Source organism: Lolium perenne, chromosome 1 (assembly GCF_019359855.2).
Source record: "Lolium perenne isolate Kyuss_39 chromosome 1, Kyuss_2.0, whole genome shotgun sequence".
NCBI classification, from domain to species: domain Eukaryota; kingdom Viridiplantae; phylum Streptophyta; class Magnoliopsida; order Poales; family Poaceae; genus Lolium; species Lolium perenne.
Window position 1 is genome coordinate 132,401,251 of NC_067244.2, and position 22,642 is coordinate 132,423,892.

Genomic DNA, 22,642 nt, shown 5'->3' on the forward strand with positions numbered 1-22,642 from the left:
AGGATTCGGTTAGCCATGGTTTGTGAAAGAAAGGTTGGAAGGAGTGCTACATAAAATGAAAATAATATGGGAGCCGCTCTTTGAAGGTTTGTCTGGCAAGGGGGTTAGAGTACCCGCTACCATTCGTTGACAACAACAAACACCTCTCAGAATGTTACTTTTATTCTCTTTATATGATTTCAAAACTGAAAAAGCTCTAGCACATGATTTAATCCCTGCTTCCCTCTGCGAAGGGCCTGTCTTTTACTTTATGTTGAGTCAGTAAACCTATTTCCCTCCATGTCAAGCAAGCATTTGAGTAGTTGTGATCAAACCATTATATTGTGATTTGCTTTATCATGTCTTTTATTCTTCCTTGTTTAGTACAAGTTTTATCTGAATGAATATAGCTTTGCAAGTTATCAATGATCATGAGGAGACCATTATGATTGAGTATGCAAGTTGTGCCTTATAAACTTTAACATGAGAGCGCTGCTCAATGAGATAAGTATAATGTGTTAATTGTTCTCTGACCAAGAACGAAGTTTACCATCACCAACTATGATTTCTTATGCGCCTTTATTTGTGATTACTTTATACTTGTTTCAAGTTGAGTTATATGAGGAAGTTGTTTACTAGAATGTCTTGTGTGAATGAATATGATGCTTCTTGTCCGTATTTTATTTATCGACTCTTCACTCCATAAACATGTGGTCCTGTTTTATCGAGTTCGATTTCGCTTGGGGACAAGCGAAGTCTAAGCTTAGGGGGAGTTGATACGTCCAATTTGCATCACTATTTTATATCATAATTTGCTGTTATTCATTGATATATTTCATATTGGGACACAATACTTATGTTATTTCATCTATTTTACATGTTTCATCATTATTGGAGGATCAAGCACCGGAGCCAGGATTCTGCTGGAAAAAGCACCGTCAGAACGCAATATTTCGGAAGATCAACTGTGGAAGGAAATTATACCAAAAATCCTATTTTTCAAGATGACGAAGGAAGCCAGAAGGAGGAGCTGAGAAGGCCCAAGGTGGGGCCAGACCACAGGCCGGCGCGGCCCATGGCCTGGCCGCGCCACCTTGTGGTGTGGGGGCCCCACAGCCCCTTTCGCCTCCTTTTCTTCGCGAAACCCTTCGTCCCGAAGACCTAAGCCACAGAGGGTACCTCGCGAAGAGTTACAGCCGCCTCTGCGGGGCGGAGAACACCAGAGAGAAAAGAGGTCTCCGGCGGGCAGGAATCCACCGGGGAAATTCCCTCCGGGAGGGGGAAATCGACGCCATCGTCACCGTCATCGAGCTGGACATCATCTCCATCACCATCATCATCATCTCCACCATCATCACCGCCGTCTCCACCGCTGGACACCGTCACCGCCGTAGCAATTTGGGTTTGATCTTGATTGTTTGATAGGGGAAACTCTCCCGGTATCGATCTCTACTTGTTGTTGATGCTATTGAGTGAAACCATTGAACCAAGTTTATGTTCAGATTGTTATTCATCATCATATCACCTCTGATCATGTTCCATATGATGTCTCGTGAGTAGTTCGTTTAGTTCTTGAGGACATGGGTGAAGTCTAAATGTTAGTAGTGAACTATGGTTGAGTAATATTCAATGGTATGATATTTAAGTTGTGGTGTTATTCTTCTAGTGGTGTCATGTGAACGTCGACTACATGACACTTCACCTTTATGGGCCTAGGGGAATGCATCTTGTACTCGTTTGCCAATTGCGGGGTTGCCGGAGTGACAGAAACCTAAACCCCCGTTGGTATATCGATGCAGGAGGGATCGCAGGATCTCAGAGTTTAAGGCTGTGGTTAGATTTATCTTAATTACTTTCTTGTAGTTGCGGATGCTTGCAAGGGGTATAATCACAAGTATGTATTAGTCCTAGGAAGGGCGGTACATTAGCATAGGTTCACCCACACAACACTTATCATAACAATGAAGATTATTTAGCCGTATGTAGCGAAAGCACTAGACTAAAATCCCGTGTGTCCTCGAGAACGTTTGGTCATTATAAGTAAACAAACCGGCTTGTCCTTTGTGCTAGAAAGGATTGGGCCACTCGCTGCAATTGTTACTCTCGCACTTTACTTACTCGTACTTTATTCAACTGTTACATCAAAACCCCCTGAATACTTGTTTGTGAGCATTTACAGGGAATCCTTCATCGAAACTGCTTGTCAACACCTTCTGCTCCTCGTTGGGATCGACATTCTTACTTATCGAAAATACTACGATACACCCCCTATACTTGTGGGTCATCAAGTGGCAAACCAATAATTAACCCAATATAAAATAAAATTACTGTAGTAAAAACATGGGTTGTCTCCCATAAGCGCTTTTCTTTAACGCCTTTCAGCTAGGCGCAGAAAGTGTGTATCAAGTGTTATCAAGAGATGAAGTGTCAACATCATAATTTGTTCTAATAATAGAATCAAAAGGTAACTTCATTCTCTTTCTAGGGAAGTGTTCCATACCTTTCTTGAGAGGAAATTGATATTTAATATTACCTTCCTTCATATCAATGATAGCACCAACAGTTCGAAGAAAAGGTCTTCCCAATATATTGGGACAAGATGCATTGCATTCAATATCCAAGACAACAAAATCAACGGGGACAAGGTTATTGTTAATGGGAATGCGAACATTATCAACTCTCCCCAAAGGTTTCTTTGTAGAATGATCAGCAAGATTAACATCCAAATAACAATTTTTCAATGGTGGCAAGTCAAGCATATTATAGATTTTCTTAGGCATAACGGAAATACTTGCACCAAGATCACACAAAGCATTACAATCAAAGTCATTGATCTTCATCTTAATGATAGGCTCCCAACCATCCTCTAGCTTCCTAGGAATAGAAGCTTCGCGTTCTAGTTTCTCTTCCCTAGCTTTTATGAGAGCATTTGTAATATGTTTCGTGAAAGCCAAGTTTATAGCACTAGCATTAGGACTCTTAGCAAGTTTTTGTAAGAACTTTATAACTTCAGAGATGTGGCAATCATCAAAATCTAAACCATTATAATCTAAAGCAATGGGATCATCATCCCCAATGTTGGAAAAAAATTCAGCAGTTTTATCACGGCGGTTTCAGAGTTTTTAGCGATTTGAGCAGTTTTTCGCGCTTTGCATTTGAAGTGGAAACATTGCCAACACCAATTCTTTTACCATTATTAGTAGGAGGTGCAGCAACATGTGTAGCATTAGCATTACTAGTGGTGGTAATAGTCCAAACTTTAGCTATATTATCTTCTTTTTCATTTTCTTCTCTTTCCCACCTAGCGCGCAATTCGGCCATCAATCTTATATTCTCATTAATTCTAACTTGGATGGAATTTGTTGTAGTAAATTTTTTATTATCAATATCCTCAGGTTTAGCAGCCATTTTATTAATTAAAGAAGATTGTGACGCAGACATGTATGAGATTCGGTTTTCAGCATTTGCAAGTTTAGTTTGCAACCCAGAAATCTCCATATTCAGATTTTCAAGTTGATTTCCTATATTCTTCAACAAGGTAGATTGTTCATTCATAGTTTTAGTAAACAATTTATTTTGCTCATATTGAGATTGCATAAAGCTCTTGGTGGATCTTTCAATTTCTAACATCTTTTCCTCATTAGGTGAAACATATCTACCATAAGAGTTACCATTAGCAGGATATGGCCTAGAATCATTGTAATTATTATTTTAAATGAAATTCACATCAACATATTCTTTTTGAGCTACCAATGACGCTAACGGAACATTATTAGGATCAACATTAGTCCTACCATTCACAAGCATAGACATAATAGCATCAATCTTATCACTCAAGGAAGAGGTTTCTTCGACAGAATTTACCTTCTTACCTTGTGGAGCTCTTTCCGTGTGCCATTCAGAGTAATTAATCATCATATTATCAAGAAGCTTTGTTGCTTCACCAAGAGTGATGGACATAAAGGTACCTCCAGCAGCTGAATCCAATAGGTTCCGCGAAGAGAAATTCAGTCCTGCATAAAAGGTTTGGATGATCATCCAAGTAGTCAGTCCATGGGTTGGGCAATTTTTAACCAAAGATTTCATTCTTTCCCATGCTTGTGCAACATGCTCATTATGCAATTGTTTAAAATTCATTATGCTACTCCTCAAAGATATAATTTTAGCAGGGGGATAATATCTACCAATGAAATCATCCTTGCATTTAGTCCATGAATCAATACTATTCTTAGGCAGGGATATCAACCAATCTTTAGCTCTTCCTCTTAATGAGAAAGGAAACAATTTTAATTTTATAATGTCACCATCTACATCCTTATACTTTTGCATTTCACATAGTTCAACAAAGTTATTGAGATGGGCAACAGCATCATCAGAACTAACACCAGAAAATTGCTCTCGCATAACAAGATTCAGTAAAGCAGGTTTAATTTCAAAGAATTCTGCTGTAGTAGCAGGTGGAGCAATAGGTGTGCATAAGAAATCATTATTATTTGTGGTTGTGAAGTCACACAACTTAGTATTTTCAGGAGTACCTATTTTAGCAATAGTAAATAAAGCAAACTAGATAAAGTAAATGCAAGTAACTATTTTTTTTGTGTTTTTGATATAGCAAACAAGATAGCAAGTAAAGTAAAACTAGCAACTATTTTTTTGTGTTTTGATTTAGTGCAGCAAACAAATTACTAAATAAAATAAAGCAAGACAAAAAACAAAGTAAAGAGATTGCGATGTGGAGACTCCCCTTGCAGCGTGTCTTGATCTCCCCGGCAACGGCGCCAGAAAATCTGCTGATGGCGCAAAGTTGACGTGGGAGTTAGAGATCTCTGTGGTGTAACTTTTCTTCAGGTCCCCGGCAACGGCGCCAGAAAATCTGCTTGACACGCGTACAGCACGCGTCCGTTGGGAACCCCAAGAGGAAGGTGTGATGCGTACAGCGGCAAGTTTTCCCTCAGTATGAAACCAAGGTTTATCGAACCAGTAGGAGCCAAGAAGCACGTTGAAGGTTGATGGCGGCGATATGTAGTGCGGTGCAACACCAGGGATTCCGGCGCCAACGTGGAACCTGCACAACACAACCCAAGTACTTTGCCCCAACGAAACAGTGAGGTTGTCAATCTCACCGGCTTGCTGTAACAAAGGATTAGATGTATAGTGTGGATGATGATTGTTTGCAGAGAACAGTAGAACAATTGCAGTAGATTGTATTTCAGATGTAAAGAATGGACCGGGGTCCACAGCTCACTAGAGGTGTCTCTCCCATAAGATAAATAGCATGTTGGGTGAACAAATTACAGTTGGGCAATTGACAAATAGAGAGGGCATGACCATGCACATACATGATATGATGAGCATTGTGAGATTTAATTGGGCATTACGACAAAGTACATAGACCGCTATCCAGCATGCATCTATGCCTAAAAAGTCCACCTTCAGGTTATCATCCGAACCCCTTCCAGTATTAAGTTGCAAACAACAGACAATTGCATTAAGTATGGTGCGTAATGTAATCAATAACTACATCCTCGGACATAGCATCAATGTTTTATCCCTAGTGGCAACAAAGACATCCATAACCTTAGAGGTTTCTCTCACTCCCAGTTCACGGAGACATGAACCCACTATCGAGCATAAATACTCCCTCTTGGAGTTAAGAGTAAAAACTTGGCCAGAGCCTCTACTAATAACGGAGAGCATGCAAGATCATAAACAACACATAGATATAAATTGATAATCAACATAACATAGTATTCTGTATTCATCGGATCCCAACAAACACAACATATAGCATTACAGATAGATGATCTTGATCATGTTAGGCAGCTCACAAGATCCGACAATGAAGCACATAAGGAGAAGACAACCATCTAGCTACTGCTATGGACCCATAGTCCAGGGGTAGACTACTCACTCATCACTCCGGAGGCGACCATGGCGGTGTAGAGTCCTCCGGGAGATGAATCCCCTCTCCGGCAGGGTGCCGGAGGCGATCTCCTGAATCCCCCGAGATGGGATTGGCGGCGGCGGCGTCTCTGGAAAGTTTTTCGTATCGTGGCTCTCGGTACTGGGGGTTTCGCGACGAAGGCTATATGTAGGCGGAAGGGCAGGTCAGGGGGCCACACGAGGGGCCCAGACAACAGGCCGGCGCGGCCAGGGCTTGGGCCGCGCCGCCCTGGTGTCTGGCCACCTCGTGGCCCCACTTCGTCTCCTCTTCGATCTTCTGGAAGCTTCGTGGCAAAATAGGCTCCTGGGCGTTGATTTCGTCCAATTCCGAGAATATTTCCTTACTAGGATTTCTGAAACCAAAAACAGCAGAAAACAACAACTGGCTCTTCGGCATCTCGTTAATAGGTTAGTGCCGAAAAATGCATAAATATGACATAAAGTATGCATAAAACATGTAGATATCATCAATAATGTGGCATGGAACATAACAAATTATCGATACGTCGGAGACGTATCACATATATGTACTTGTTATCTTATATGATGATCTTTTGTACTGATATATGAGTCCACACATATGTCGGGGATGCATAAGGTTGTCATTGTTGCATGTTGATAGGGAGAGGGACAACGGGAGCTGACAACTAGTTCTTAGATGCATGTTGTATTAATCATGATTAATCACACGGGGGTTTCATTATGGGGACCTTTAAACTTACAGTGGTCGTTGGACTTTATGTCTTAATAATTCCCTTGTTTGCTCTTAACTGGCCCTAGGATCAATCACTAGGGGTGTATTTACTCATATCCATGGCTACACCTATATATGGCTCCTCTCTAGAAGAAACATGCAAAAGACTATCTTTGTGTTTCACTAATCATGACAACCACACAAATGAAGTACCAATTTGCTAGAACACTTATTCCCTTGAGTTACTAAACTTCACTTCACTTCATGTCACTTTACTTTATTGCACTTTACTTTCCTTGCATTTGTTTTACTCATTGCATTTTATTTTTAGCACTTATAGTATATAGTAAAAAACTCTTCACGCACACACATCATATCTCCTAGCTTTGCATAGAAGACCATATGAGTGGGTTATATATATTTAGAGAATAGTTAGTTTACCTTCAGCTCCTTGTGGGTTCGATACTCAAATACTTATCGAATTATACTGCGGTGATTCCCTGCACTTCGGGGTTATCAATATTATACTTGGAGTAGAAAGTGCCACATAGGTAGGTATGGTGGGTGTTTGGGTTACGTTTGAGGTGTTTGGAGACAAGTCTTAGCTTGTTTTGAGAATTTTTGGGCTAGCAATAAGATCTAGAAGCATGCCATAGTGTCCATACTGCCAATTATTTATTATCAAAAAGGCTCCTCAATATTAAACATCCATGTATATGAGCAAAAGGTATCACTATATAAGGCACTAGAAAAATATCTTTCATCAAAGTATTTGAAACTAGCAACACTAAGCATAATTTTGAATTTCAGCTTTTTTTTGCTTTCATTCTCTTTTTCTTTTCATGGCATACAACTTATCCTAATCAAGTTTTTTTAATCATGAGATAGTTTGTTTAAGTATATCTTTCCTAAGAATGCAAAATATCTATCATGGTGGTCTCATTTATTTTCAAGCAAAACTAGACATTACACTAACAAAGACGCTCCAAGTTTATGCGATCATTCTGTGTTGCTTAAAAACAAAGTTGAGAGGTTTGCGAACCAAGAGTTTTAGTAGGTCCAGTGGGGTGCCTTGGGCATCCCCAAGCTTACGATATTCACCATTCTTGTATAGCTCTTGGTGTGGTGTTCCTCCATTCCTTGTCAAAAAACTTTAACACAAAACTTTCTCCCATTTCTTTTCTATGGGGTGACCTTAGTGGTACAAAAAAAATGATGATTGCTGCAATATAAATCAAAGGATTTTTTTCTTGATAGTCCAGCAAGAATATTGTGTCCTAGACATTCCTAGCATATCGAAAGATTCAAAGAAAATCATTCTGAAACCCAAAGAAATAGTTCAAACGCAAATAGGAAGAATATATCAAAAAATTTAGCTGCATCAAAACAGATTTAATTCGACCACTTAAAAATGTCAGGAATTTTTGCCTCTGTTTTTGCACATATAGGATGAAAATTTGCAGCTTCAGTGATTTTTTCGTGATTTTGGGAGTTGCCAAAAAAATAGAAAAATCACCCACTAAAAGGTAGCATGGAAAAATTAGTAACTCCTCTTTTGTATCTCAAATTTAAAACATCCAAATGGGTGAAACTTGGCACTTTATTTGAAAAAAGAGAGAAATCCAAAAAGAAACTCTTTTGATACAACAAGAGTACAAATCGCTTGAGTTATAGCCATATAGCTAGGCCTTACTTGGTTCAAGTGACATGGAGATCATGCGGTAGCTTGTATCTTGGTGCTACCTCCTTCCTTGGAAACTGTTCCATGTACTTCTTATGTGGGAATTAAAACTTCACATTACCTTCCTTTGATTCAATGATTGCACCTGTAATTCTCAAAAAAGGTCTTCCAAAGATTATAGGACTAGAGGCTTTACTCCCCATGTCCATGATAACAAAATCAATAGTCACAAAAGTCACATATAACTCAACCATTATATCATTTAATTTTCCTAAGGCATGTGTGGTTGAGTCATTAGCAAGAAAAAAATTTATTGCGTATTTTTCCATAGTTTTGAGTTCTGGTAGATCGCACAAAGACACTATATCCAAGATCTAAGATAGCATGATGGGTCTCTTTGCCAATAGTGATTAATATTTTAGGGATCCAAACATCCCCAAGATTCGGTGGTATCATGGCTTCATTATTGTATCTTTTTATCTTTTCTTTGGTTACATAGTTTGCTATGTAGGAGCGAAACCCTGCTTAATGAACATTAATAGATGGGTCATTAGAAAACCTTTGTAGAATATAAATAAGTTCATGCATGCTACATTTATCAATATCAAGTAGAGGCTCTTTTGTTTCACTTACCATTTTAATTTCTTCTACTTATGTATCATTTGTGATCATTATTGTTTATTTTTCTTCTTCTTCTTCCATCATATTAAGAGTCTCCCAAGACTTGTCTATTACTTCTTGCACATATTTAATAGTATCCTCATGGTTCTTTTGGGCTTGCATGAGATTTTTAAAGGACATAACTTCTTGTGTTAGAAGGTCTAATTTTTCATTTAAAGCATCTTGTCTTTCAAACTTGGCTACTAATTCTTTATTTAGTTCCCTTTGTGTTGATATAAAAGATCTAATGGTATTTTCTAAATCATTAGAGTTATTATTAGCACCAGTATATTTGTTAGGACCATATGGTGGCCTTCCATATGAGTTGTTGTAGTTGTTCCCATATACATTCTTACCAACGTTTTTTATTTATTTGCATCTACATTTTTATTGGTATTTCCAACTAGTTCTTGTAGGGGAATATCATTAATGTTTTGTTTTGATATGTAGGCAATATAGTATTTGAACTCTTACCTCTAACTGACGCATTTGTGAAAATTTCATCCATCTATTATTAACCATCAATGATAGTACATATAGCCTAAAAAATAAAAATATTACAAACTGGGCATTCCACACTAACCTTACATACCCATTGGCCAAGGGATTTTGTTTTTATAGATAGTAAAACTAAAAAATGTTTGGTTTGTAAATTGTTGGAAAGGATCGATATTTGTGGCCTAAGAGCATCTACACCGACGAGCCCAATAGCGCCCCCGATAGCCATTTGGGGCCGGCGCCAAAATTTGGGTCACACCGGCGCGCCCAATAAAGCGTTAACGCGGTTTCGATCCCAATAGAATCGTCGGCAACCCCATGCCCGCCCCTACGCGAAGGGTGCGAATCGGGGCGCCGGCAGGCTCGTCCACGTAGGAAAACGCCTGCGGGCGTTTCTGCCAGCCACACACGCGTGTTTTCCCCACCTCCCACCCCCGCCCGATTCGCCTCCAAACCCTTCCGGATTCCCATCGCCTCCCCCGTGCTAGCCTTCCACCCCGCCTGTCCAGAAGCCACCGGCCATCGAAATCACCGACGCCTAATCTCAGTGCTTGGTCGACTTGCCGATAGTAGGTTGCTGCCGCCACGATCGACCGTCCGTCCCGCCCGCAAGGTGTTCGGCGGATTGCCGCGATGGATAGCGACAACAAGATGATGGTGCAGCTGTTAATGGAGGAGGAGAACACTGCCGTTGTCCGGCGGCACCACCAGCAGTTAATGCTGGCGAGCCTCCTCCGCCTCCGCCAACAGCGTTTCTCCGTTGTCAGGTACCCTCCTTTCACTTGGTCGGAGGCTCAGATGTGGGAGGTGATAAATGCTTGTGTGATCATGCATAACATGACCATTGAGAGCGAGCGTGACGCACCTGTAAATGACGATCAACCAGCCTGCCATTGTTCCTTTGTTGAATCATTGGCCAATGCACCAGCAATACCAAAACGAGGCCTCACATGTAGGACCACACGGTAGGTCGAGGGACTGTCCCCAAACTAAGTCTAGTGTGCCAGTAATACGGCACACATGACTAAGTTTGAGGGCAGCACCATGCCTGTCGTTGTCCCATAGTTGAATCATTGGCCAATGCAGAACTGAAGAAGCAGAAACATGCAAAGCAGGGTATCAGAGGCCTCATACAGTGAGGACATATGTAGGAGATGTTTGAACATAACCAATGGCTTGGTCTTGTTAAGTCATGCCATAGGTTCTCATCAATCATCTCCTCATACTATGATCCCAGGGTATAATCATTGGCCTAGTTCAATAAACAAACAACACAATTGGCACTTCAAATCGAGTACATTACGAGTGGTACTTAGGGTACATTACAAATTGTACTTAGGCCACATTACAAATTCTCATACAGTACGTCTACATCACATTCATCACTCCTCACAAGTAGCCCTGATCCTCTTGAGCTTGTCCTTGATTGCAAGGTTCACTTGAAGCAGATCGTATAAGTCATACTCTAGCTTTCTCTTCTCAGCCTCCAAAGCCCGTTTTTCTGCCTCCCATTCCTGTTTCTTAGCCCTCATCACTTGTGCTTGTGTTCTCTATGCATGCACAGTAAGATCTGCCAGTTTCAGCAATCCAAAGGGCGAGCTAGGAAGGATCTACCGCAATCCGACACTATAGTAACAGATCTAAGAAAATCGAGACCGTGAAATGCAAGAACTGGACAAGAACTGCAAGAAATGGGGACGGACACCTTGCAAAACGTGAATCCGACCGCTATCCTAACGAAAACCCTAGCAGATCTAATGTGCATGTCGTCGGAAATAGCCGAAAATGGCATGTTTGAACAGAACGAGTACGAATGTGATAAGAAGAGGGACTTACCCCCATTCTTCCGGCAGAGGACGAGCTCGAGGTCGCGGGCGAAGACGAGATGCCGATGAGGACTGCGGAGCAGATTGCGGCCGATGTCGAGGTCCTGGTCGCCGACGGCTCCTCCTCCGGTAGTGGTGCTCCTTCCTGCGTCGGTGCGGCGGATTTGTCGGCGGGAGGGGAACTGCCGGGTGATGTGATAGTTTGGGGGAGGTGAGACTGCGGTCGTGACTGAGAGGAAGGAGAGGGGAGCAGTGAGGCTCATTATGGCGCGTGTTCCCGAAGGGACGCGGCGTTTCCGCCTCCCTTCTCCACGCGTGCAGGATTCTGGCCGCAACGGGCCTCGCCCCGGAGAAACCGCCATTCCGGACGTTCCTCCAAGCCTGTCCTGGGGTGCTTTAAAACCCGGTTCATGCAACGACACTGTGGGCTGCATGCTGGCCGATGCGAGCCAAGGGGATGCAGGCTACCAAACGCGCCCCAAGTTATGGTGCCAAATAAGCGAAGCGTGAAGTAACCCAAGTCAGCGTTTCCCTTGGCAGACCCGTCCCCTTCTCCATCTCCCTTCCACCTCCTTCTCCACCCACCCGAAAGCGACGCCGGCGCACCGAGCACAGCGAGCTCCCTCCTCCTCTCGGCGGGTACCCGGCGAGCGACAGCGACGGCCGGTCGCTTCGAATGACCTAAGCATCCCCCTTTTCCTCCCCTCCCGTCCCATCCCTCTCCGTCCTTAATGACCTCTTCCTCCCCCGCCCCGAACCCTAACCCCGTCCCCACACCGCCCCCAAACCCCACACCCAACGCCACTCCCGCCACCGCCAACGCCGCGATCCCCGCCTCCTCGCCGCCCAAGGACCAGCAGCAGCAGCTGCCGCAGACCCAGGACGGGGCCGTCGCGGGCTTGGATGGTGGGGGCGGCGAGCCGCCGGAGGTGGCTGTAGCGGGCGAGGCCATGGAGGTTGATGGCGGAAGCGGAGTTGCGGATGGGGAGGGGGGAGGGGCCGGTGCTGGAGTGCCGCACGGTACGTCCTCACCGGCGATCGTGTTCCGGATCCGCCTCAAGCAGCCCCCCGAGAGCCTCCGCCACAAGATGCGCGTGCCTGAGCTCTGCAGGAACTTCAGGTGCGCCCGACGGGATGCTTTTACTTGCGCGTCGTGTTCGACCGACCGTCGAGTCCAGTGGGCGGGCAATAGCTTCTCTAGCCAATTTGCATGCTGCACCTTTAGGCCCTCCCTTGTTTACTTCTCTGGTATTTTCACCCCCAATGGGTTTGGGATCAGAGCTCTTTTGGTGAATACACTAGTATGGTGGAGAGTTTTTATCCAGTCTAGACAAATTTTTTATTCGATGGTTTGTGGGGGATTTTACGGGATCTGGAATAATCCCCCAAATCCTCCGGAATACACTTCAAACATGTTACAAGTAAACAAGGCCTTATGGTTCTGTGGGGGGGGGTTTCCCGGTTTTCGGAACCATGGGTGGGTTTTGATACCAATCTCTCTCTCTTGCTCACGCTTTTAGGAGGAGCTCAGAATACTTTAGCTCACGTGGTGACAAACTTGAAGTTCTCCTAAAAAACTACCGTGAACAAGTTTTTTCTTGTATAACTGCTTAAATCTGGTAGGCCTAGTGCGCCTACTCTGATTTGCTGTACTATTTATTGAAAACTTGCAAATTATATATTTTTTGCTCATCTTGGTGGTCTTTCTATTGCAGCGCTGTTGCTTGGTGTGGGAAGCTAAATGAAATCGCATGTGCATCAGAGACTTGTGCACGGATTCCGAGGTCAGATATTCCTCCATCCACTCCCCCAAGTTTACGCTGTTCCTCACTTGTCCACGAAGGAACGTTTAGATGGCAGAATCATATAATTTTGTTAGCCATTTTAATATAGAGGTTCTCCGTTAGTTATCTATAATCATTTCGCAGAAAAGTTTATTTGCCAATTTTTGTTAGTGAATTTTCTTTCCTGCAAACTAATGCATTGTATACTTTCAGCTCTAATTCAAGTCCACCTTTTTGGATTCCTATACACATAATGAATCCTGAGAGACCGACAGAATGTGCTGTTTTCAATGTGAGAGCAGGTAAATATCTATTTATCCGTTACTCTAAATATTCTCGCATCCTCTATCCTGTGCATTGGTACAATCCACATGTACCCCCTCCTTGCCACAATGTAGTGCATATATAAGTTTTTTTGAGTAGTCAAACGATATAAAGTTTGACCAAGTATGCAGAAAAAAATCAACATCGAGATATACATTTGACATTGTAGATATAGATAAGTTTGTCAATAAACCTTGTTAAACTTCACATCGTTTGACTTTTACAAAAACTTATGTGCACCACATTCTGGCAAGGAGGGAGTACAACTTAAAATCACAAATACATGCTGTAATTTGTTTGTATGTGCAAATTGTCTTCAACCAGAAAAGACCAGTTTCCTGTCTAATTACATTGTTAATCGGACAGATTCTCCACGAGACTTCGTTCAGTTCATTGAATGGTCTCCTCGGTCATGCCCTCGTTCACTATTAGTGGCAAATTTTCATGGGAGGATTACTATATGGACACAGCCAACTAAGGTATGCAATTCTCTTCTTCGAAGTCCAATCGCATAGTAATGCATTTTTTTTGTGTGGATGGGATCTAGTTCTATTTTATTAAAATTTTAATAATTGGGTTAGTTTCTTGATGCCATTTTAATAGTCGGGCTAGTTTCTTTTTGGCATTTTTTGATGCCATTTTAATAATCGGCTAAGTTTCTTTTTGGCATGGTGAAGGGTCCTGTTAATCTCGTACGTGACTCCAGCTCCTGGCAATGTGAACATGAATGGCGTCAAGATCTTTCTGTGGTTACCAAGTGGTTGTCTGGAGTTTCTCCGGTATGTTAATGTACTCCTATTTTCTGCTTGCTTGATAAGCTGTGATGTACTGACTCACGATTGAACCAACACTTTACCTACACGTGCTGTTCAGGGACCTGGTATCCTGGCGCACCTGTGTAGATTTCTATGCCTCATTGGACTATTCATTCTTTTTGTACCATATGACCTCACATAGTTTTTGACTATATTATCTAGTGAATATGAACCTATTCAATAATAGGTCCAGCTTGCGGATATTACGCTACCTTGTATGTTTCAGTTGGTTTGTTAGTTTATTTTTCTGGGCGTACTGCATCCGTGTTTGATTACCTATTTAGCCTGTCAATTACTAGCTGCTGCTGAATTTCTTACTTTCCTTGATTCTACAGTACAGATGGCTTCCTACAAACTCCAGTTCTTCTTCAAGCATGAAAACATTTGAGGAAAAATTCCTTACACAACACCCTCAAAATTCAGGTTGGTGAGCCAAATGTATTCCTGTAAAGATGTATTTCCTTGGGTGGAGACTTGCTTCAAGTGTGTTTTATTTTACTCTGACACAATCTTGTTTACTGCAGCAGGATGGCCAAATATTCTATGTGTTTGTTCTGTATTTTCATCAGGGTCTGTTCAGCTTCATTGGTCACAGTGGCCTTCTAAAAACTCAGCAGAACCTAGATGGTTTTCTACTAGCAAAGGGCTTCTTGGAGCAGGCCCCAGCGGTATAATGGCTGCTGATGCTATTATTACTGAGTCTGGAGCTTTACATGTTGCTGGTGTTCCCCTTGTCAATCCTTCCACAGTAGTGGTTTGGGAGGTGATGCCTGGTCTTGGTAATGGTATTCAGGCAACTGCAAAGATAAATGCAACAAGCCCTCTTCCTCCATCTCTGAACCCCCCTTCCTGGACTGGTTTTGCTCCATTAGCAGCGTATCTCTTTTCCTTGCAAGATTACCTTGTTTCTGAGGGTGCACAAACAAGAAAACAGATAGATAATGAGATTACTGAGGCTGCATCCATCCATTGTTGCCCGGTTTCCAATTTTTCAGCTTATGTCAGTCCTGAAGCTGCTGCCCAGTCAGCCACTACTACAACATGGGGATCTGGGGTTACTTCAGTTGCTTTTGATCCCACTCGAGGAGGAGGAGTCATTACAGTTGTAATTGTTGAAGGTGCGTATACAGTTTAATTGAGGAATCAATTAGTACAATGCTATGCAATCTCAGAAGGACTGTTGTAATTTCTTCTGTTACCATCATACATCTCTTATTACGTGCATCTCCAAGAATCCAATTGTGTATCTCAAGGAAAAAACCGAGGTCATTATGCTTGTACACCTGACAGCCTGGTAGGCCTCTGAACATGTTTCGTTCTAGCTGTTTGTTGACGTCTTGCTGATGTGGTCTGTGCCATGGTCATAAAGCTCTCGATCATTTACTAATACATGTAAACTCTTCTCAGTATTTATTGGTCCTAATTGTTGATATGATGATATCTTGAATATTATTAGCTGAATTGGTTCGTCTTATCTACTGTTTTGTTTATTTTCTCCACTGACAATCATTAAATCATTGCAGGGCAGTATATGTCTCCGTATGACCCCGACGAAGGACCTTCCATCACTGGATGGAGAGTCCAATGCTGGGAATCTTCACTTCAACCTGTTGTTCTTCACCCAATATTTGGAAGCCCGTCTAGCTTTGGTGGGCAGCCTCCTATGCAAACTGTTTGGTCCACTAGGGTTAACAAAAGCATTCCACCAACAGAAGACCTTAAAAATCCTCAAACATATGTTCCAATGCCAACAACTTCAGATGAACGGAGCTCTTCTGACTGCAGTGTTGACAGGGCAAACAGACTTAGTTTTGATCCTTATGATCTTCCGAATGATGTTAGACAACTGGCCCAAATAGTTTATTCTGCACATGGTGGCGAGGTTGCTGTTGCTTTCCTGCGTGGTGGAGTGCACATTTTCTCAGGCCCAAATTTTGATCAGGTTGACAGCTATCATGTAAATGTTGGCTCATCAATTGCTCAGCCAGCCTTCTCCTCTACCAGCTGTTGCTTGGCATCAGTATGGCATGACACATTCAAAGACCGAACCATACTAAAGATAATACGTGTGCTTCCTCCTGCCATTCTTAATGCTCAGACAAAGGTCAGCTCAGCTGTGTGGGAACGGGCAATAGCAGATAGGTATGCAATCCACGTAATATGAGCTGATTGAAATGATTTATTTCCATCTCACAGTTGCATTGTGTTGGCAGATTTTGGTGGAGTTTGCTGGCTGGTGTGGATTGGTGGGATGCTGTTGGTTGCACACAGAGTGCTGCTGAAGATGGTATCGGTAAGTAACGAAGTTGTAGTTTGTGCAGTTTAATTTGTTTGAGCTGTCCATGTAATTTGAAGCGAAGTCTGCTGCTCTGCACAATTTCCATAACTGGCATTTCGGTTTATGCAAGTCTATTTTAGGGCTGAACTGAACGAAAAATGATGTTTCTGATCCGTAAAAATCAAAGGATACAAGTACTAGGTTACATTCTTCTCTGCAAAAACAGACCATATTGGGAGGAGTACTTGGTCCAAAAATAGTGGGAGGAGGTTCATGTTTTGTCATATACAGAAAACCCTATTATCTGAAATGGGGCAAATGGCTTTGCAAGCACCAGCTTGGAACTGTGCGCATGCATCTATCTCATCTTGAAATATGCTTTTTACCTAATGTTCCATATCAAGATTCCATAATACTCCCTCCGTCCCAAAATAACTTGCTCAACTTTGTCTAGATACCGTAGTATATAGACACATTTTAGTTATGATACATCTGTATCTAGAAAAAGTTGAGCAGGTTATTTGGGACAGAGGGAGTATGTTGTTCTTTCCTTTTCTGCTATGACATGGCAGAATTTCCCGAGCAACTGCAATGTCTCTGTTTCATTATATATTACTACTTGTTGCATACATTGGAAACATGTGATTTATACTAAGAAAGAATTTAAACTCCCTCTCTATTTCAGTGTCACTTAACAGTGTGATAGCCTTGCTGGATACTGATTTCCATTGTCTTCCAACTATGCAACAGAGGCAACAACACTGTCCTGTAAGTGATGTTGTGGTTCACTATGCGCAGTTTGTAGCACTGCCTTCAATTACTTATCTGCTATAATGGACTTGCTTACTGTGCAGTAGATGTGTCTAACAATTTTCTTGACCTATTGAGGTAGTGCATTTATCAGTTACCATGGTTCTTCTACCATTTTTCTCCCTGCAATCACAAAGGGAGATGCATATACATGTGCTTTAATTTAATACAGCCTCCTTTCGCTTCTTTTTGTAGCACTAGCCTTGCGATTTACATATTTACTGGCACTGCTTTGGAGTGAAGAGTGACATTATGTCACAGAATCCTTAGAGATAACATAGCCGCTTCACCAAACACTTGTACTTTACATATGCTTGGCCAGATATGCTATTTAATAATTAAGGGTTATTTATATGCATAAGCACCTGATACGCATTGCTGCCTTATCAAGCAGTGATGTTAAGATTAGCACCTTACATTACTTGGCAAGAAAATGGTTTTCTTGGCACATGGATTAGCCTTTAACTTTCTAAAACTTATTGGTTGATCTACTGCACGCAGAACCTCGATAGGATAAAGTGTAGGCTATTGGAAGGAACAAATGCTCAAGATGTCAGAGCACTTGTATTGGACATGCAAGCAAGATTGCTTCTGGATATGCTAGGCAAGGGAATAGAGTCTGCCCTGATAAATCCATCAACTCTGCTACCTGAACCCTGGCATGCTTCTAGTGATATGCTGTCTAACATTGAGCCTGACAAAATGACGGTTGACCCAGCTCTACTTCCAAACATCCAGGTCTACTTTACTTCCTGTTGTTTCCATTTCATTGTCATGGAGCTTAAATATAACTTGCTATCATTAATTGTTTTTTGCTTTTATGCATTTGGTACTTGCGGAGCATTGGTAATTTGGGGCATTCTGTTTGCACTTGTACGTAAATGGCATTAAACTTCCTTTATTCTGAGCATTGCTTTCCCTACGTTAGGTGTAACCCATCATCTGCCTCTTATGCTCTGACTAAATTGCCTTGTTATATATTTGAACATAAGCTGTATGCGTAGAAACTTTAGGGTATTATTCTGTCGATTTACTTATCTTTTTAGCATTGGAATGCAGGGTTATGTTGATGCTGTTCTTGATTTAGCATCACATTTCATCACACGCTTGCGGCGGTATGCAAGTTTCTGTCGGACTTTGGCTAGCCATGCTGTAGGAGCATCTTCTGGTTCAGGCAGTTCCAGGAATATGGTTACTAGTCCAACCAACAGTTCCCCATCACCATCAAATAACCAAGGTTAATTTTTAGTTCCTGCTATCTTGCTAAAACTTTTGCATTTCTGTAGTTTGTGCAGAACAGAAGCACCTCAAAATATTTCGTCTGTCATTTCATGCTTGGCAAATGCTGAGTTGCTACTATACTTTCCCATCTAGCATTGCTGCTTAGCATGTGATACTCCCTCTCTGGCAATTTACAGGTAATCAAAGTGGAGTAGCATCTACGACTGGGAGCTCACAAATGCAAGAGTGGGTCCAAGGTGCGATTGCTAAGATTAGCAACACTGCTGATGGTGCTACCAATGCAGCACCAAATCCAGTTAGTGGGAGGTCATCATTTATGCCTATCAGCATCAACACAGGAACTTTTCCTGGGACACCTGCTGTTAGACTTATTGGCGACTGCCATTTCCTTCATAGATTATGCCAGTTGCTGCTATTTTGTTTGCTTTTCCGGAGAAGGCAGTCACCAAGATTGCTCGCAAATGCACAGAAAAATCCTGATTCTGCCATGCAGAAAATACAGCACTTGATGAACGGTAAGATAGAGGACAATAGTTCTGCAGTTTCTGCAGCAAGATCTGGTCTAGGGGCTGCCAAAATGGAAGATGGTCCAACTGCACGTGGACAGTTGGTTCTTGGAGCTAAGGGTCTCGAAGAAAATCCAATGGGCAAGTCTGTTAGAATTGGTTCTGGCAATGCTGGACAGGGTTATACGTCAGATGAGGTAACAAACAAAATAATTGATTAGTACGAGTTCATTTTGATTACCTTGAGATTTTGTTCATTAAACTGCGGTAACACATGCCTTTTTAAGAGAAGCACTGATTGTGTTGTTCATTAACGATTTTGCATGTTTCATTGACTAAATAATATGAACGAAATAGAAGTGCAAAAATGTTGGAGAGAGAGTGGACCGTGTCAAAGTTAAATCACCTACCAAACTGGCTAAAATTATTACTCCCTCCGTTCTCTTTTAATTGACTCAGATTTAGTACAACTTTGTACTAAATTTGAGTCAATTAAAAAGGACCGGAGGGAGTATTTTATCTGAACATACTACAGATGACAATTTTAGATTCCTGACATTGTTTCTGCTCCTTCAATTTGAAAATCAATCTCCTGCGTCTGTCGTGTCCCGACCAACCATCTATGTAAGCTATTGCGTGGTGTGCTATATCTGTATGCTATATGTGACCCGTGAGTAGCTAACTTGTTCAGAGATGCTGTAAGACAATAATAATGATTTGATTGGATAATTGCGTACTCCCTCCATTCCGAATTACTTGCTGAAGATTCGTCTAGATATGCATGTATCTAGACACAAACGATTTGATCGGATAATTACCTACTCCCTCCATTCCAAATTACTTGCCGAAGATTCGTCTAGATATGCATGTATCTAGACACAAATTGTCTAGATACATTCGGATCTAGACAAATCGGGGTCAGTTAATTTGAAATGGAGGGAGTACTATATATCTCTACCAGTGATATGGCTGACATGCTTCTGTTATAGTTTTACTAATTAAGTTTGTTCGTGGAATACTTAGTTGTATAGAAAGTATAATGACTAGATTATTGTTTCATTGTTGCAGGTGAAGGTCCTTTTTCTCATATTGGTTGATCTTTGTCGAAGGACGTCAAGTTTGCAGCATCCATTGCCTGTTTCTCAGGTTGGTACCAGCAACATTATTATAAGGTTGCACTTCATCGATGGCACTTACACTGTGCTGCCAGAGGTAGTGGAAGCATCTCTTGGTCCCCATATGCAGGTACAGTACAAACTTCTCGTACGACGCTCTGCCTGTTGTAAGTTATGTATATATTCTGTTGGTCTCCAACGTTTGAAATAATATGGGATCATAGGAACAGAGATTCTAGTATTCGTCTGTTCTGTAATACTTTAACTTTCATGGTGATTTCGCTCATGGGTCTAAATGCACCTATTATGAAAAATGCATTGCAAATGTCTTGCGAAACGGCAAAAAAATCTGATCTTTTTTTGTTCTGAATGTACATCCGAAAATGTTTTGTTTGCACAAAAAACTTTTGTGGGGAAAAGACATTTTTTGTGGGCTGTGTAAACCCCCCCAAAAAAAATCTCGTGAGAAGCTATTTTGAAGCACCGAAATTTGTCTTTTGTACACAAGTCACATAAAATATTACTCCTTTTTTGTGAGATTTTGTGTGCGGACAGAGAATGTCGTAATGTACACCTAGAATTTTTGTTCAGACTTTTTTAACATTTTGAAATATGTTTTTTGGGTAATGGTTTCATCTACACCTATGAGCCAAAATGGACATCCGTTTAACTTGTCCATATAATGAATGTTGTATTGAGCCCCTAAAAGAATATTTCTTCTGCATTTTAGTTACTTGATTGATTTCGGTACTTGCAAGTTGCAATACATGAAAATTAAAACCAAGTGAAATGTTATATGCAAATAGCAGGGTGGGCTATGGTCCATCGACCTGTCAGTACAATCTACTCTTTGTACCTCTGCTTGTAACACTTGTTAGAGGTTCAGACTTCAGAGCTCAGAGCCTCAACAGGTATTTTTTACGAGTTGGGCGTGCCATTCTGAGCGAACTGTGTGGAGAGGTTGTGCACTGATCTGAATATGCATTGTGCTATATATCTGTCCATTTAATTCTGCACTTATTGCAGAATATGCCTCGTCCACGAGGAGCTGATGCTGCTGGTCTTTTACTTCGAGAATTAGAACTGCAACCTCCTTCTGAAGAATGGCATAGGCGCAACATGTTTGGAGGGCCCTGGTCAGAACCAGATGATCTTGGTCCATTAGATAATATGCCACATCTGAAAATTGGTGGCAACTCTCATTCATCCAACATGGAAGAGGATGGCAACACTAACCTTGGGATTCAAAGTCTTTGGCCAAGAAAGCGCCGCTTATCTGAAAGAGATGCAGCATTTGGTCTGAAAACATCTATGGGTCTTGGAACTTATCTAGGTGTTATGGGGTCTCGACGAGATGTTATCACAGCCGTGTGGAGAACAGGTCTTGATGGTGAATGGTATAAGGTGAGTATGAGTTGCTTTGCATCCAGCTTTATTAGCGTATCCTATCCAGTTTACGTCTGCCTAATTTCAAATATGGCTGCCCTCTCTTTTGTAGTGCATACGGTGTTTGCGGCAAACTTGTGCATTTGCGCAGCCTGGTGGCCCGAACCCGGCAAATGAACGTGAGGCATGGTGGATCAGCAGGTGGACACAGGCATGTCCAATGTGTGGTGGGTCATGGGTGAAAGTTGTGTGATTGCTGACGCCTTCACCACGCTGATTCTTCCCTGTTAGTTAGTAGCTTGTTTAGCCAAGTCTGAACCAGCATTGTTGGTTCCCTTGTTGGACAACTTTGTCTTAAGGCCCATCGCTGTTATTTACCTGCAGAGATCATAGGCTCAAAGCAGATACACAGGCTTAGCTCTGATGGCTGTGTAAAAATGTAGTTGTATTAGGAGAGAGGTTTGTGCGATCATTATGTGTATAAATGTATCCCAATGTTGGATGAAAGCTGTTATATGGGCTATGCACCTACGAGTACTGCTAGTGCTTGATTTTGGTAAACTGCTAGTCATATAAGATGGTGGTCCCTGATCCTTTTGGTAAATGTTATTGAAAATTTGTGTGAAGTTTAGGAGATTTGGTGCGAGCGGAACGCGAGGGTTTTCCGTATCAAACATGCTCCCGCTCAAGTTGTTTTTGACAAGATTAGGAGAGAGGCTAAACTTTGGGTGTTAGCGGGTGCAAAACGCTTGGAGGATTTGATGCCGGGAGAGTAATTCTTCTATCTTGTACCTTGTAACATGTCTGTAAACTTGCTAAACTTCTCCTTAATTAATAGATTGGGGCAAAGCTTTTGCCCCCGTTTCAAAAAAAAAAAAAAAATTGTGTGAAGTTACTGCAAATGTTATGTTTCATGGAAGCCAATGTTGTTCAATAAAACCTTCCCTCTGGCAGGTAGTATCATCTTGTGGCAAGACGTATCACTTTACGATGGGTTTTATGCTTCGTTTATTCCTTTAGCTGACGTGATCGTGGCGTGCTGAACAGGAATTCCATCCTTGAAAATCAAATAGAACTCGCGTAATTTTTTTTAATAGGACT

General features: G+C 41.8%; 1 protein-coding gene across 3 annotated transcripts; it reads left to right on the forward strand.

Annotated features, from left to right (window-relative positions):
- The first annotated feature begins 11,985 nt into the window (after nucleotides 1–11,985).
- LOC127302634 (mediator of RNA polymerase II transcription subunit 16) lies at nucleotides 11,986–22,145 on the forward strand. 3 transcript variants are annotated; one of them, XM_051333160.2, is made up of 16 exons: nucleotides 11,986–12,401; nucleotides 12,997–13,065; nucleotides 13,279–13,367; nucleotides 13,756–13,868; nucleotides 14,067–14,168; nucleotides 14,540–14,627; nucleotides 14,729–15,322; nucleotides 15,728–16,346; nucleotides 16,418–16,497; nucleotides 17,168–17,250; nucleotides 17,794–18,030; nucleotides 18,352–18,529; nucleotides 18,711–19,237; nucleotides 20,109–20,285; nucleotides 21,182–21,559; nucleotides 21,654–22,145. In XM_051333160.2, exons 1-16 carry the CDS (start codon nucleotides 12,013–12,015, stop codon nucleotides 21,792–21,794), a joined length of 3,864 nt encoding a protein of 1,287 aa, XP_051189120.1. In that variant the 5' UTR covers nucleotides 11,986–12,012; the 3' UTR covers nucleotides 21,795–22,145. The 3 variants fall into 3 exon arrangements, with proteins under 3 accessions (XP_051189120.1, XP_071674730.1, XP_071674731.1); XM_071818629.1 differs by having other exon boundaries at nucleotides 14,732–15,322; XM_071818630.1 differs by lacking the exons at nucleotides 11,986–12,401; nucleotides 12,997–13,065; nucleotides 13,279–13,367; ... (2 more) ...; nucleotides 14,540–14,627; nucleotides 14,729–15,322 and adding an exon at nucleotides 15,367–15,498.
- The last annotated feature ends 497 nt before the right edge of the window (nucleotides 22,146–22,642 follow it).